A 17,469-nucleotide genomic window follows, 5' to 3' on the forward strand; every position below is an offset into this window, starting at 1 on the left:
GACGGGCTTTCATCAACACAATGCATCCAGAAAAGGTAAATGCACAGAGACGGAAAGGGCTTGTGGGAGAGAAGAGAGGTGGGCAGGGACCATTCAGGGGACTGGACTTCCTTCTGTGGTGATGTTACAAGCTTACTGGTGGTGACAGCTCAACATTTGAATACACTTTGATTTTCATTAAAGTCACAGTGGACGAGGTCAAAACAGGAGTGAGACTAGGAAAAATCCCGGATGGAACCAGGTGCCTATGCTCAGAGGTTGAAACATAAGAAAGGGGCAAGGAACCAAGAACTGGTGGCCAGAGAGGTGAGGGAGGCACCTGTCACTTCAGATAGGCTGTGTCCCTCCTGGCCACCCAGGGTCTCCCAACCACCCTGGGACAACCCCAAGGCCCTTGCAGACCCATCAAGATCTAGAAGCTTGGAGAAGCAGAACCAGCAGCCTGCCAGGGCAGAGCAGGCCAGAGCAGGGCCACACCAGGACCAGGAATCATCAGCAGATGTCAACCAGGTCCCTCTTAGGGACCTGCTTGCTGCGTACCAGGGCGTCACCCCAACTCTGAATCATCTCCCTGGAAATACTGATGGAAAATTCAACAAAGTCTGAAAATGCCAACTGTCTATCCCAAGCCTGGACTGAAGAGCCGAAATAGAATGTTCTGGCTATTCTTAGGCAGTGTTCAAGTTCAGCTTTTGGGGCTGTTCCCAAAAGGCTTTCACTCACGCCTCTTCCTCTCCTTCCCCAACAGGTTCCCTGACCCTGCAGCCTGCATTGAGTGTTTAATGGGAACAAGGGGGCTCACAGAGCTGGGGACATCTGTGGGGGTGTCAGAGTCTGGAAGGCCAAGGGGACAGGGTAGGGGTTCGAGTCAGCTACAGGGCTCACGGGGTCATCTTTTAGAATGCCCTGGAAACTGTGACAAAAAGGAGGGCCTGGGAGGGTGTGAAGGGCCCTCAGCCTCACTGTTTGCTGATATAAATGTTCCACTGACGGGTGCCAAGGCCAAGACACTGAGCAATTGTCAGGCGGGAAGCATGTGTGTCCCCACAGGACTCTCAGGCCCTGCTGGCTGGTCCCCAGTCAACTCTGGCTCCCAGTACCCACAGCTTGAAAGGAGGAGAGAACAGCTAGAAGTGGGGGGCAAAGGCAGGCCCTCCTCCTGCAGCTGCCCCATCCCCCTAGAACAGGAGTCCTGGGGGACTAAGCTTCATCTTTTGGGGACAAGTACAGGCCTCACATGCAGCTTCAAGGCAACCTGTACACACAAGTCCCCACTTACAGGTTACTGACCCATGTCACAGAATCACAGGTTACTGGAGTCACTCAGCCTTTGCCAAGACCTAGAAACCGAGAGGTTAACAGTTCAGCCCAGCACTGGGGATATGGCTGGGGTTTTTTCCTCAAGGGTCAGATGTTCAAGGATTAGAATCCAGAAAAGCAGACCAGGCTCTGAGCCATGAAGGCAAAACTACCAACACTCCCAGGCCCCGTTTAATGAGCTAGCAAGGTCTGCAGACTTAACACTCAAGTGCTGTGGTGGCTTAGTTCTCAAAATACTTCTTCAGTAGATGCACCATCCGAGGGACCTGAGGCGGGACTCCAGGAGACTGGTCATCAGTAGTTCATGTGGTCTTGGGCAGGCCATTTCCCTAATCCGTGACCTCATATGTAAAACGGGACACTGTGCCATCCTGATGGCTATGGGTACATGCTCAGTTCATAACAAGCCCAGAAGTACTACTGTCCTAAGTCCTGCACCACAAAGGAGAAACTGGGGCATAAAAAGTATAGCTCACTCAAGATGCAGGGCTAATAAATAGCAGAGCTGGAACCCAGACCTGGGCAGCCATGGCTACAAAGCCCAGCCCTAAAGCAGGGCTCGCAAGGGCCAAAAAGCGTGCAGCCAGGCTCTGCTGGCCAGCGCCAGTTCCTCTTGAATATTCTGGTTTCGTTTTTGTGGTTGTTTTGCTCTGTTGGTGATCTTCACAAAAAACACAAACTCCATTCTTAGCACTCAGGACACACCAGCAGGCCACAGACTGGATCTGGCCATTAGGCCATGGTTTCGCCAACCCTCTCTCTAAACCCCACAGTGCACCTGAGTGCTAGGAATTAATCTGAATGCAAAATAAACAGTGAACAGAGCCAGGGGCAGCCACAAAGGGCCAGCCCAGTCCTCAAGTCCCAAGTCCAGCTCCGTATGCAGCTTCTGAGCCCTGACCAGGATCCTACTGTCCGTGTGGCCATGGGAATAACAGAGGACACAGCTGAGCTTCCGCTAAAGCTCCCTGGGAGGTGCAAGTAGCCATGGACTGGAAGAAGCGCAGGGAGAGCTGAGCCCCATCGCCATGGCTACACATGTTAAAGAATCATGTCCCAGGCTGAGCAAGCATGAAGGCCTGAGTTCAATCCCCAGCATCCATGTAAAAAACTAGGCATTGTGAAACCTGCTCTTGTAATCCCAGCTCTGGGGAGGCAGAGACAGGCAGATCCCTAGGGCTCAATGGTCAGCCAGGTTAGACCAATCAGTGAGTCCCACACCCCAGTGAGAGATTCTATCTCAAAATTCAAGGTAGATGGGATATACACATGTACACACACACACACACACACACACACACACACACACACACACACACAATCATGTTCCCAGAAGTGTTGATGGCTCTAGGTCTGGCGTTCAGATGTCCAGGTCACCCACCTGGGTGGGTGTAGAGTTCCCTAGCACCCTTCCCATCCCCACCCTCCACTTCATGGAGAAAGGACATTAGGAGCAGGTGCTTGAATGAGGCACCAGCAGGCAGACTGACCTGCTAGCAGGAAATCCAGGAACTGTCAGACAGGCTACAGGACAGAGCCAGGGCCAGCACTGGCCAATAGCCATTTGCAAGGGCTGGGCAGGCTGAAGTGAGCAGCCGATGGCGGCAGAGCCACCCACGAAGCTTTGGACCTGCCCAACTACCCACTCTGAAGCTAAAGATGGAGCCGTCCTGGGACGCCCCCCCGACACCAACAGACAGCAGGTCTGCTCTGGGCTGTTAAACCAAAGCCAAACCAGGGTGGCTGGCTGGGAAGGAGGTGGCAGGTGCTTCGGCAGCTATGCCAAGCCATCCCCTGCCCTCCAGGAAGAGCCAGGTTTCAGTATGGGGCTGTCTGCCCCCTCCTAGGGACTATGGGCATATGGGCTCTGGTTACTTGTTCAAGGTACAAGTCTGAGTGCAGAATAATTGGTTGAAGCACACAGCACCTGACCCAGATCTCAGCCAATCAGAACACGGTCCTACTTGGCTCTCTGTCATGGGAGCAGAGTAGAGTTCAGGGCCCTGTCTCAGCCAATCAGAACATAGCACTACTCAGCCGTGATTGGCTCAGGGAAAAAGCAATAGTCTAAGCTGAATGGAAGATGATCAGAGGTCTAAGTTGATGTTTCCTATGATTGGTTCAACATGACTTGGACCCAAACCATTTGGGGTATGCCATACCCCCAGGCACAGATGGCCACATCCACAAACAGCCACAGCCAGAGTGACTCTCAGGCATCCATCAGAACTCGAGAAGTTTGCTGTCTCCTGCTGACTTTAAACTTGACAGGGTGTGAAGCCAGATGCCTGAGCCATCTGCTGCCTTGCTGGAGATGACGTTGTGTGTAGAGGCCCAGAGAACAGCAGAGAAAGAGGCAGGGGCTGGTTTGGGCTTAGCCTGGCTCAGGGCCAGCTCTGCCACTAAGCATCATGGCTCCCTGAACTAACTCATTCTTTCATCTGAAAAGGCCTGGCAGAGCCGGGCTTCCTGCCATTTCCACTTAGGGAGAGGAGCGAGTGAGTCTCACCTTCAGCAGGAGCGGGTACTTGCAGATCCTCTGGATAGGGGACAGCAGGTATCCCTCCAAAGGGATGTCCGTGGTCTTCCTGCCTCCCAGAAGCATGCAGCTCTGCAGGGGGACAAGAAATGGTCATTAACACTGACCAAGGACAGCCGGGAATGTGGGAACACTCTCGCAACAGAATGCAGTGTAGACAAGCACTCGGAAACAGTCAGAAACCCGAGGAAGGGGGACAAAGTTTAGAGCCCTATAGGAGTCTGTATCAGGCCATGTCTGGGGCCTGATCTCACCCATGCTGTATTCAGGTGTGGCCCCACAGGGCCACACCAAACACGGGACAATGGCAGAACTCCACAGAGTTGCAAATCTGAAAATATTGACTCTGGAGACTTCGACAGACAACTCTGACATTCTGGTCTAGACAAACTTGCCACACACATACACACCTGAGAGGGACCAGGGATAGTCAAACTGCCTTACTAAGACTGAATAAACTGAGAAGCACCCTAAGTAGCCAACCATCCACCAGAGAAGGGAGAGAAATGTTTGTATTTTTGTTTAAATTGGTAGAACATTTCTAGAACAGGACCCCAAATGACCAGTAACACAGGAGAACCAGGGCCACACAGAGCAACACAAATAAACCCTCAAACTTCCTGGAGCAAGCAAACAAATCACAAGGCTACGAGGCACAGCCCCACTTATAAATCTTTTTTTAAAGACATTAAAAAAAAAACCTAACTGCTATGGGCTTTTATTTTTTACTTTTTATGCCTATGTATGTATTTATATGTGTGTAAGTGTGTGCTTCATGTTGTGTGGGTGGCTGAGGAGGCCAGAAGAGGGCATCAGATTCCCTGGAAGTAGAGTTACAGGTAGATGTGAGCCACCCAACATGGTACTGGGAACTGAACTTGGGTCCTCTGTAAAAGCAGTAGGTGCCCTTAATTACTGAGCCATCTCTCCAGCTTCCTAACTTATGTTTATGAAGAGTATATCAAAATTTGAGTAGAAAACATCCAGATTCCAATAGACTAGCCTCCTGGCTGAGGTTAAGGAATTGAGGAAGCTTACCTAGGAAATGGACTCAAGCTTACCTAGGAAATGGATGCTTAGTGCTGGTCTGTGACTATCCTGACAGGTAGAGTTTAGAACTGGGCCTCTAAAGCTGTTACCAGAACTCCCATAAATACCATCTATATCCAAGCTGATCAACTCAATGCCCCCTACAACCAGCCCCCAGGAGCACCCTGGCCTTAGCCTCCCACCCACAGGGCCTTCTTCTGCCCCATCGATTATAAACATCATACCAACCATTCTCCGGTCAACGTCCCAGAGCCTGATTTCCAGCCACCCTGAGAACTGAAAACTATTCCCATTCATAGTGTGGACATTGGAGTGGAGGGTGGTCAGCCCTTCACCCCAAAACTAGTGAGCCACAGCTGCAGTACAGGTATGTGTGCCCACACATGCATGTGGAGGCCAGAGGTTGAAGTCAGGTGTCTTCCTCAATGGATCTCCACCTTATTTTCTGAGGCAGGGTCTCTCACTGAACCTGGAGCTACTGCTTCAATCAGGCTGGTTGGTCAGTGGTCTCCACCTCCCCACCACTATGATTACAAGCATGTGCACCACCGGCTTTTCTATGTGGGTCCTGAGGGATGGAACTCACGTCCTGTGCCTGGTCAGCACTTCACTGACTCCTCAGTCACCCTCAAATTTCCCTCCACCTGAAGCTTCCACAGCCACTGGGGCTTCTGGAAATCTACATGTGCCATGTGTCCCAGGTAATGCCCTCCCCTTCTGAGGGGTTCTGATCTTAGTCATGTTTCAGACGTAGGAGGCAGGCACTGTGTATCTGTGGTCGGCAGTCCTGGGTCCCTAAGGTTCACAGTGTAGTGTACATACGCCACCCAGCAGGTAGGAAAAGGGACCCTGCCTATCTTTCACCCGGGTCTCAGCACACACTAGGCACCCACAGAATGTTCACACATTGAGGCACAGGTGCGCCGGCTGCCTTTCATTTCCCACGGGGAACCTGTGCGACCCGGAGCTCACTTAGTCCCAGCACTGCCCAACTGCCCTGGAGACATCATCATGAATTCCCTCCTCTGAGTTGGATTCTGAGCCCTGGGTCCTTGCTGTGGTTGCTTATACGGCCCCTGGCATCTGTCCTTGGCACAGATGAGGGGTCCAGGCTGAGGCAGCTGGGTGATGCCAGGCCCCACACTGCATACACTTGGGCCTTTGTTCTCTGAGCCAGTACTGGCCATAAGCTGCCTGGGTGATGTCAGCTCCGAACAGAGGAGAACAGGGAGCTAGGGATGTGGGGAGAGCTTTCCAGAAGCCCCAGGGGCCTGGCAGGGGAAGGGCCTGTATCTTTCCTGGCCTGAAGAGTCTTCACAGGAAGGCCACAACCACCAACTGTCCCCCATAACTCTCCAGAATCTCAACTGTTGTCTTGTTTGCTCTGCTTTCTTTTTTCCTTTTTTGAGACAAGGTATCATGTACCCCAGGCTAGCCTTGAATACACTATATAGCTGAGGATACCCTTGAACTTCTAATCATCTACTCTCTGAATCCTGGGATTTCAGGCATGTGCCACCATGCCTAGTTTACCTGCTAGGGTTGAAACCAAGGGCTTCATGGATGCTAGGCAGGCACTGTACCAACTGAGCCCTAGCCCCAGACCTCGAGTTATTTTCATTTAAGAGATAAACGAACAACACACATATCTGCATTCACTGGTCTATTTCCACTCCAGGCCCTGGGGACAGAGCTTGAAAATCTTCCCTGCTCACAGAGGACCCTCGGGTGAGTGTCACCCCTTGGTCCTCTCAGCCCCTCACAGGCATCAGACCCTGCCTAGCCAGCTTTCCGTGCTGACAGCACTGGCTCCCTGGTCCACATCCATGCCCACAGCTTTACACAGAGCCCTTGACTGGAGATGCTAGGGTTCTCTCCTCCAGTGAGCGCAGTGCTGTCCTTGCACTCCAGGCTCCAGTTCCTCTGCCTGCCTGACCTCACTGCCCGCCTCTCACTGAGAAGGAAATTCCTGTTCACCTCACCTGCCTGCTTCCATCCCAGTCTTCACCACCTAAGGAAAATACCACCTCCACTCTGCCAACAGTTGGGATCCTGTGCTGGTTGGTTTTAATTGTCAACTTGACACAATCTAGAATCACTGGAAAGAGTCTCAATGAGGGACTGTCTAGATCAGGCTACCCTGTGGGCACATCTGTGGGAGACTGTCTGGATGATGTTAACTGACGTGGGAAGACCTCCCACTGTGGGTGGTACCATTCCCTGCGTGGGTCCTGCACTGGATGACCCGAATACTAGCATGCATGCATTCTCTGCTCGACTGTGGGTGTGATGTGACTAGCTGATTCAAGCTACCCCACCCCCACTCACCCGTCAGTGATGGTCTATAACCTAGAATTGTGAGTGGAATAAACCTCTCCTTAAGGTTGCTTTTGTCACAGTATTTTATCACAACAGGAAAAGAAAACTAAGACAGGCCCTAATCCTGGAGTTGTCTTTGGGTCCTTTGGTTCACTAACATCCTAAGGCTGTTAACTGGGCCTTCCTCCTCTACTGACACCTGACCACTCCCCCATCTCTGCCACCCCACAACCAGTCACCAGTGTCTGGGCCTAGGCAGTTGCAGTCACCCTGTGTGGGTTAAATGGTGCCCCCCGCAAAGCCATACTCATCCAGATGTTGGAATGTGGCCTTATTTTTTGAAACAGGGTCTTCACAGATGTGATTAGTTAAGATGAGGTCATCTGAGATGAGGAACCCTAAGTCCAATGACTACTTACAAGAGGAGGAGAGGATACAGAGAGGCCCCTGAGGACGGTGATGGAAATGGGCCACCTGGAGCCACAGTAAGCCACAAGAGGATGGTGGCTTTGAGGGAGCAAGTCCCCAGGACCCCTTGATTCTGCACTTCTGACCCCTCAAAACTGGGCTAGAATGAGGCAAATGTTTGGCAGTCAGAAGAAAAGTGTGCCCCCACCCCACGTCCCCATCCTTGCTCCCACCTCACAAAGCCAAGGGACTGCTGCAAATTCATTTGGGTCACCCTCTGTTCAACCCTATGGCTTTCCCACTCTCCTCGGAGTGGCAATGCTAAGTGTTCAGAGAACTGCCACGTGTTCCATGGGGCTGAAGCTCACAGCCCAGCATCAGACCCCAAAGTATCCTTGTACCCTTCCACGAATGCAGACTGCTGCTTTTCTTTTTTTTTAAGGAGACAAGCTCTCCCTGTGTAACCCGGGCTGGCCTTGAACTCCTGATCAAGAGTTCCCAGCACTTTAGAGTGCTGGAAAGACAGGTGTGACTTCATATGTAATTCTAGAAAAGGCAGAGCCAACCTCTGATGGAGAACAGCATGGAGCTAACCTCTACGGGCAAGATACAGCCAGGATGGAGAGTGAAGGAAGTTTCCAGAGTGTTAGGTATCCTCTGACTCTGACGCCAGTGGTAGATCTAGGTGAGTATAGACAGAAACACCTGTCACCCTTAGCATACATGTGATACGCTTCCATAGTTTCTCTAAAAGCCTCGGGCTCTTTCCAGAGATGAAACACTCCTGTGTTACTGTCCTCTTTCCAACTCCAACCTCCTCTCTTCCTCCTTTTCCTCTCAGGCTCATCCCTCTGGCCTCCAGCCTTCCCTCTGGTCCTCAAGCACATACCTACCCCAGGGCCTTTGCACTGAAGTTCCTCTGCCTACAGGACTTTCCCAGCTTCCTCCCAACCCTATCCACAGCTCTGCTTCTCTCTCAGCTTAGACAGCATTTTCTTAAAGACAAAACTGAAATGGCAGTCACCCCATCTCTCCCTCATGCATCCCCCCCATCCCCAGCTTATTTTACATCCTGCAGAGAACACAAGGCCACAGTATATATCACGTAGGACTGGAATGGCCACTGCATGAGGATAGTGACATTTGCTTTACCTGACACTGAGCCCCTCCCGATGACAGGCTCTCTACACACAAAAGCCACAGATTGAATACACAAGCCACCCATTTAACGGACACAAGTACCAAGGTCCAGAAAGTTGAAGTCTCTGAGCCCTGTAAGTAACACAGGGCATCTCCATTTGAGAACCGGCTTCTGTCTGTCCCCAGCATGGGCAGCTCCTGAAACACTCATTTGCAGCTCTTTTGCAGGTGGCCAGAAGCTGGGAGACACCAGCAAGATAGGGACAGATGGCACATGTGCAGCACCCCATACTCTTCCTCGTTCAAGCAGCCCCCAGCCAGATGTCACCAGAACAGCAGCCTGGCCCACCGGGAAGGCTGCATGGGAAGGAAGTGGGGGGACGCTTTCCTTTCCCATGCCCCCCACCTTCCTGGCCTCTTCCTGCCTCCCAGAACCCTTTCTGGCACCTTCCTGGGGAAGAGCTGGGCAGCAGGGACTAGGGCAGGGCAGGGCTACTCAAAGGTACAGGCCAGGGCAGAGCGTGGCCATCTCTGCCCCATGGGCTAGTGCTGACGTGACTTCATTACTGCCTTCTACCCACACTGTTTTATGAACACAAGTGCAAAAATCAAAGTGAGAAAATGCAGGGAGCTGGAGTGGGGGAGGCCGGCCTGGAGAGCTCTGATGGACTGCAGACAAAAATGGAAACAAGTTGGCCACTTTGCCTCCCTAGACACGCCCTGGCCCTCGGCCAAGCAGTGTAAACTTGCCAGTGCAGGAAACGAGGATGCTTGAATCAAAGGCCTGGGAACGCTCTACAGGAAGCTGTGCACAGAGGGGCCGGTCAGGAGGCAAGCGAAGTAGATCAGCTCTCCCTGCGAGCCTGGCTCACACACCTCAGCTACAGCAGTCTCCTGTTCAACTCCTGTGCTAAGTCCTGACAGGAAAGTGGTAGCCTGGGGTAGGGGTGTCCCTGGATGAATGAGCGGGGACTCAGAGGTGAGGTCACAGGATTGGAGTCCAAATGAGCTGGATCCCTTTTCAAGTACAGACTCCAAGAAAGGCACTTGGCATCATGGAATCCCCAAATCTACCTTTGGTGAAGGGTAGGAGGGGTACTCTAATATATTCTTAGAATTTTTAGTGGACATAGGGCTGACCAGAATATACTTTGTGCATGTGGCATACATATTATACCAGTACTAGAGAGGTCAAAGCAGGAAGAAGATAATTTCCAAACCAGCTTGGACTACCAAGTGAGACCACATCTTAAGGAGGTAGGGTTGGGGGTGGAAAGCAAAATGGCTCAGTGGGTGCATAAGCCTGACAACTTGAGTCCGATCCCCAGAACCCACTTCCATCCCCTACACTTTAGACCAGGAATTGGAGATCAACCCTAATCTGGTCCTCTGCCCATTTCTGTACACAGAGCTTTACTGGAACACAGCCCAGGTCCTTATACATTCAATATGGAGATGAGTGAAAATGACAGGGACTGCAGGGTACAAATAGCCCAGAAAACCCACCCACTGGCCCCCATAGACAAGATCAGCCACCCTTGGGAGCTGACAACCCAAGGAGGGCCTCAGGGTCCACTACAGCTCTCTTGAAGCCAGAGAGTCCTCCTGTGGGAGCTCCAGGCACTCAGGCTGGGCACTTACCAGGAGGAAGGCCCGCGCGGCAGGGACCTTGTTGAGCTCCACCAGCAGCCGCAGGGCCTTCTCATGGTTGCTGCAGTATTCTTCATACACACAGAACTTGTCCTTCTGCAAGACAAGGGCAGCACTGTGAGAGGCAGGCAGAGGCAAGAGGTGGCACCCCCTGGGGCCCTGGAAAGTCTAGGGCCTCCAGGTGAAGTGGCTCTAGCTTGCTTTATGGGGCCCACTTGCCCCACTTGTGTCCAGCAGCCTGAGTGACCTTTTGGGAAGCAACACAACAGGGGGATCCAGGGCACAGATTGAACAAGGCGGCCTGAGCCGGGACACTGGCTCTGTATTTCCTACTGTGAAATGGGGCGACTTTCCTGCTCCCGACCCTGTGCCTCAGTGTCCTCCGCAAAGCGGTGCTAAAAAATATCATGGGGTTGTTCCACCAGGAGGATACCTCTTGTTGACCTCTGGGTCCAAAGTTGGACTCCTTCCAGCCTAGAGGTCACCTGAAGGTCACCAGGTCTCTGCCCAGCAGTCAGGATTCCAAAACTGGAAGGAACAGAGCTCTCTTCGCAGGAAGCCCTGGCTAAGTGTTCCCCATTCCAAAAGAATCCAGAACCAGCCACATCCCAAGAAAGGATGTCCTGGGGAAACCCCTCAGGGAGGAAGGGCTGCAGGGCCTGGACCTGGACGGGAGGGTGGGCCAGAGACCCCAAGAAGCCAAGGAAGGAAGAGGTGGGTCTTGTTTCTAAAGAAGCCCCAGCTGTCCACACTTCCTACAGAGGTGGAGGGAAGAAGGAAGCCAGAGGAGGGGGACAGAGGAGGGAGACGGAGGAGGGAGACCACTTCCAAATCAATGGGAGCCTAGGAGGGAGGCAGATGAAGGAGCCTGAGGAAGGAGACAGGAAGGAGATAGAGGAAGGAAGTTTCTGAATCAACAGGGACCCCAGCCCATAGCACTCAGGCCTCCACACAGATCTGAGCACACATCTTGAGGACCAACAAGCCTACAGCCAGAGGTGACTGCCACACCAACAATGTGCCAAAGCATGGGGTTAAAGCCACTCTCTTCTCTCAACCAGTTTGACAGTCATTCCTCATCATATCCCATGAGGTTAGTGCCGAACCATCCACCCGAAAAGCAAGATAAAGCCTCTTGCCCAGTGTCTCACACCTCCTGATATGGCAGGACCAGGGGCCTGTCGTGGTATGAGATGGGGATGAGAGTCAGGCAATGCACAGGGTAGAAATCTCAAGCCAAATTCACAGGCTAAGCCCCAGAGGTCCCTTCACCATAGTGAGGAAACAAGCCCAGCATCACACTCCGAGTAGCGGGTGACCCCAGCCAAGGTGCTCCACAGCCCTGAACCTAGGTTTCCTGCCTGTGAATAACACATGCCTGACACTTGGCCCACTGACAGGTTAAGTGACACATATAATCTGAGAACAGCCTGGCATTGAATAAGCATTATTGGGCACAGCAAGTATCTCCAAGGAGTCACTACAAAGAATGCAAGCAACGAACACCAATTGTTGGAAAAAGTATCAATATAAACAATGGCACAATTACCCAGCATGCTGACACTTACACACACTACAAGAAAAACAGCTCTGCCCACCATGGTGTCACACCACATAGGCTTCATGCTCCAGACACTACAGACAGCAGCTGCAATGCACAGAACCACATGAAGTCAGGAGACAACCTCCATCCCCAGGCTGTACAGCACATCACGTTGGTGGCACACAAAAGCAAGGGAAGAGAGGCGGGGAACCCCAGCCGGCACCCTACACCTCCCAGGCAGATCTTTTCCATCTTCACTGGTCTCCGGTTGAGTCCAGGAAATCACAAAGGCAACGGAGAGGACTGAGGAGACATGTGGACGGAGGGGCCAGCCCGGCCACACGGCAAGCTGGCAGTCCTCCAGAGGGGGCTGCCAGCACCTCCTGGATCCAGGCCCCAGGTGGATTCAGGAAGAGGAAGAGGTCCAAGAACTGCCCAGGTCTCTGCTGGGCCATAGAGGAAGGGCTGGGCTTGGAAGACAGCTCCTGAGTCAAAGCGAACCTGAGGTGGCTGGTGCCTGGGCCATGTGCAAGCTTTGCTTCCCCTCTATGTACTGCCATGGAGACAGGCTTGTACCTGCGGAGGCCATGGCTGTGGTGTGATGGGGACTGTATGTATTTGACAAACAAAAACGAGAAATCAGAGGGAGGAACTGAGAAGCCAAGTAGACCTGCTCCAAGCTTCTTTCCAAACTGACCCACCCTTCCTTGGGCACAAGTGAGCATGTGATCCAGGCTATAAAATATCCCACCACAGGACTATGTGTTTGAAGATGTGGTTCCCAGATGGGGACACTGTTTGGGTACCCCTGGCTGGACCTGGAACTCAATATGTAGACCAGGCTGTCCTGGAACTCACAGATCTGCCTGTCTCTGCCTCCTAGGTGCTGGAATTAAAGGTATGCGTCACCAAGCCAGCTCACCATGGAACCTTTAGGAGACAGGGTCTGGCCAAAATAAGTGGGTGATGAGGGGGTAGGCCTTGAGGGCTGTAACCTGGCCCTGCATCTGGCTCAGGCCCTCTGCTTCCTGGGCCACAGATACGTAATGGGTTACTATGGACCAGCCGCTCAACTAGCATGTCCTTCCCACCACAATGGACCATATCCCCTGAACCATGAACCAAAACAAACCTTTCCCCCTTAAACTGTTTCTGTCTGGTGTTCTATCAGTGCAAGGAAAAGCAAATGACACCCAAGCCATTCAGAGCTGTTCTGGCAATATGGAGCCCTTAAAGAAAAAGAAGGGTCTTTGAACTGTGGCTGCTGAGCTGACAGCATGAAGCTGCTTAGGGTTATCTCAGCCATCACAGGAGCTGTCCCCCTAGGTACCACCACCATCACATACAGGAAACAGCGCAGGAATGGAAAAAATCAGGGCCTAAAAATGTCCTATGGGCTGCTGGACCTGACCATGCCTGAAGCCAACACTCATCCCTGAAGATTTTGCTTACATGCACCAAAAAACAAAGTCCTTTGCTTAAGCCTACCTGAGTTGGCACATCTGTAATTTACAGTGAAGACCCTCTTGACCAGCCACATTCTAAGTGGAGAAAATGAAAAGCCTGGGCCCAAGAGTAATAAGGGAGTCTCTCTGTCCACCTCCATCTCCACCATGGTGCGCTGGGCCAGAAAGCAAGGACAAGTCTATCTCTTTATCACATGCCAACCCATCAACTCTGCTGGAGGTTACTGCCAAGGACTCTGGGAGCCCCAGGGCCCAGCAGAACACTGTGATTTATTAATAATGTCTGCCACAGGTGGGGTTGGGAAGAAAGGAATAGGATGCCTCATCTCTGACAGTCTGCAAAGTCATCTTCTCGGAGGGCAGAGCCCATGCCCACTGCCTGCAGCAGCAGCTCCAGGTAGCAAGCAGCACCCTCAGCTCCAAATCCAGCCATCAGTCACCCCTGCCTTTGCATCAAGCCATCCAGCTGTGGCTCAGGCCTTGTCTTTACAGATGTGGAAGCCCTGTTCCAACAGCTCCACATCCAATGCTTGACTTTTCTCTCAGAGGGCTGGAGGAGCTGGGTGTTGTTACCAGGAAGGAAGAGACACATACATGGCTACACTCACAGCTGTGGTGGGTGGGGACAGACAGATGTGGGTCTGGAACAAGAAGGGGACAACGCGTAGGGGAGCCACGAGGACTGTCCCCACTGTCCAGAGCACTCCTCACCACAGCCAGAAAGGCCGAGGAAGGGTAGGAAGCAACCAGACTATGCAGATTTCCTATGGGAGCAGAAGAGGCAGGGTTCCATCTACAGGAGTCCCCAACCAGTTGCCTGTCCACACAGCTGTGTGTGTACAGAACAGAGCTCATGAACCCTCAGCCTACAACTCTCAGAACAAAACCTGCCATCTTGGCTTTGGTCATGAAGCCCCACAGGACCTGGCCCCGTGTCATCTCACGTCTCCCCAACATTCGCCTATGTCACCAGGACCTCCTCTGCCCTCGACCAGTCAGAACACCTTCCCTTAAGTCACCCCATCTCACCCCTGGGACACACAGGACACTCAGGTAACCCTTCATCTCAGATGCATGACAGGTCATTATTTAGTGTGCTGTCCCAAATACTTCGTGGGACACAATTATGCTCAAATATAACCTGCCGTTCACCTGAAAATCTGCCGTGTGCTGTGGACTTGTTTGCTCCACCCAGCAGTCCTGACCCTGAGGGGCCGCTGGAAGCAGCGTGGAACAGTCAGTCAACGACACCTCCATCTCATATCCAGCACCATCTGAAATGACGTCCCCTGTCATTCACTCTCCATGCCTGCAGCTGGCGAGGTCACCAGCAGAAGGGAGCAGGTCTGCTTTGCCTGATGCCACAAGCTCAGGCCCACTGTGCCTGTCACTCAGAGGCCATGTCACTCAAGACAGGAACAGACTCCTGAGTGGGGATGTCTCCGGCCTAATCCCAGTTCTTACATGACTAGCCACATAAACTTATCTATATCTGAGTCTCTCTGGGCCTCAGTTTCCCCATATGTAAAATAGGTGGTAAAAGTATCTGCCTTTAGAGGCTCTTATGAAGTCTGGGGGTTTTGCTTTGAAACATATGTCTCATTCTTTAGCCCAGGCCAGCTCTGAACTGACCACATAGCCAGGGCTGCTTTCAAAGCTGTGGCAATCCTTCTGCCTTAGCCCTTCCCTATGCTGAGAATACAGGACTGAGCCACTTCACCTGGCTGTCATGCAGTTTTAATGAGCTGGTATTCATGAGGTACTTACAGCAGCACCCGACACAGAGGAAAGGGCCACTTAATGCTCATCTGTGTTAAACTCAGTGCTCACTGATTGGGTTTGGGGGAGGGCCAGGAACTCTTTCCAGGCACTGACGAGGCTGTCAAACCCCTGCTCAGCCCCCGAGTCTAAGAAAGACACTGTCCCAAAGTGGGGCCCCTTTGCTGCCACTGTGTGTGAAGGACCCTGAGGCCACTCCAGCTCTGACATCCTTCCAGACGGGACCAGCTTAGCCTGGCAAGGCACCTGTGCAACCTCACCTGTATTCAGTGCTCCCCGAACTCCCAGGCCACCCTCACACCAGCCTCCCACTGCAGTGAAAATGAGCAGCCCAGACTCACCACCTCCAGAAGTGTAATGGTGCCACATTTTAAATTAAAACATAATTCAGAGTGAAAAACACTGACTCACACTGCTTCTGCCGCTGCTGGATCTGCCTCCAGGAGGGGCTCAGCCAGGTGCAACAGGCACAGCCAGAGTCTTCTCTGGAGTCTGCCTTTTCCCAGTTTTTTGAGAAACAGTCTAAGTAGCCCAGATAGCTTGGAACTCCTGAGCCTCCTATCTCAGTCTCCTGAGAGCTAGAATTACAGACTGCCATGCCTGGCCCAGGAACTGCCCCATAATGAGCTCTGGGTCTAAGGCCGATTCGCCAATGCAGAAGGCATAAACAGGATTTCCAGTGCCTTTGCTCACACGAGAACCTTCATTGCAGCAAGGGGCGTCTGCTTTTCTTTCCAGCAGGCATACTACGTTCCCTTGCTTAGTATGTTTGTTCAAGGTTCATAAATGAACTAATTTTAAATGATTAGGCAGTAACACCAGCAGACAGATACAGCAAAAGCCACAACTGCATTCGAACCAGTGACCTGAAGAAGTCTAGCTCACTGCTAAGAAGCCCAGTTCAGTCACTTACATAGCCATGACCTTGGGCTTGACCTTCTTCAGTCTGCTGGCCTATGGAATGGGCAGATGAACTTGGGATAATCTCATTTCTTTTCTAAAACTTACGTTTATTTATTTATGCTTGGTGGGGAGGGCACACATTCCATGGCACACATGCGGTGGCCAGAGTTCAAACCACAGAAATTGGCTCTCTCCTTCTACCATGTGGGTTCTGGGGATCTAACTCAAATCGTCAGGCTTGGTAGCAAGTGCCTTTCTGCACCGAGCTGTCCAGACTCTCTTATCTCTGATGTAGGGACATACTAGAGAGCACAAAGTCCCCACTTATGTGTTGCTAGTACTCTAGAGGAAGACCCCAAAACAAAAAGGAGCAAAATGGGGGCAAGTCACTGGTGAAGACAGAAAACAGTGGAGAGGAGGGCAGCAGGCAGAGCTCACAGCTCCATGAAGGAGAGAGGGAAGGTCATACAGAAAGGGACAGACGGGGACAGAGAAGACAGGGCCAGGAGGGGAGCGGAGGGATCTCTGGGGAAACCTACTGAGAGACCTGCTGGGGGAAAGCCTAGAATGTTCTAGAAGGACTGGTATGTCCAAGTGAGGGGTGAGGTTCCAGGAGGAGCTATGGAGAGTTCTAGAAAAGGAAGGAAGCAGTCAGGTTGTTTCTGGCAGGTCTCTTGCAGCCCAGGGGAGACACTGTATAAAACTCTCCATTTCATCCAAGGCCTTGCCCTCCACACAGGGAGGCTGGAAGGATTTGTCCTACTGAGGCCCAGGGGCTCACAGGAAGTCACTGAGAGCCTGTAGTGAGGCCTCAGGCCTGGGAACTTTGCCCCAGGGACTCTTGGGAGGTGGGCAGGAGTGCCAGGCCACAGGCATGGATACACGGCATGGCTGAGCCAACACTAACAGTGTCCTGCCTTCACTGTCCCAGCCACCCTGGAAAGGACTCACCATCCCACCCTCTATTTTGCTTCCCACTGGTGTGGGTCACTCACACTAGACAAATGTCCCACCACTGTCTACACCCTCAACCCTCTTTCTGCCTTTTCATTTTCTCTGCATGTCACTAAATTGTCTAAGCAGGCCTTGAATTCACTCTGTAGCCCAAGCAGACCTGGAATTTGCTTCAACCCCACCCCACCCCCAGTAGCTGGGGTAACAGGCCTACAGCACCAGGCCCAGCCTCACCATCCCTTTTGTGGTTTAGTGGGTGTTTTTTGAGAGATTTTTTTTTTTTTTGAGACAGGGTCTCCCTGTAGCCCCAGCTAGCCTGGAACTTGTTATGTAGACCAGGCTGGCCTTGAACTGACAGAGATCTGCCTGCCTCTGCTTCCCAAGTGCTGGGACTAAAG

General features: G+C 52.2%; 1 protein-coding gene across 1 annotated transcript in view; it reads right to left on the reverse strand.

Annotated features, from left to right (window-relative positions):
* Prex1 (phosphatidylinositol-3,4,5-trisphosphate dependent Rac exchange factor 1) overlaps positions 1 to 17,469 on the reverse strand; it is a 170,216-nt gene that overhangs the window by 81,253 nt on the left and 71,494 nt on the right. The window contains exons 4-5 of the mRNA XM_008827461.1: positions 10,418 to 10,522; positions 3,830 to 3,931 (exon numbers count right to left, since the gene is read on the reverse strand). Of these exons, the coding sequence (XP_008825683.1) occupies positions 3,830 to 3,931; positions 10,418 to 10,522 (207 nt within the window). The remainder of the gene's footprint in view (positions 1 to 3,829; positions 3,932 to 10,417; positions 10,523 to 17,469) is intronic.

The sequence above is a fragment of the Nannospalax galili genome, unplaced genomic scaffold (genome assembly GCF_000622305.1).
Source record: "Nannospalax galili isolate Female #2095 unplaced genomic scaffold, S.galili_v1.0 scaffold492, whole genome shotgun sequence".
Classification (NCBI taxonomy): Eukaryota; Metazoa; Chordata; class Mammalia; order Rodentia; family Spalacidae; genus Nannospalax; species Nannospalax galili.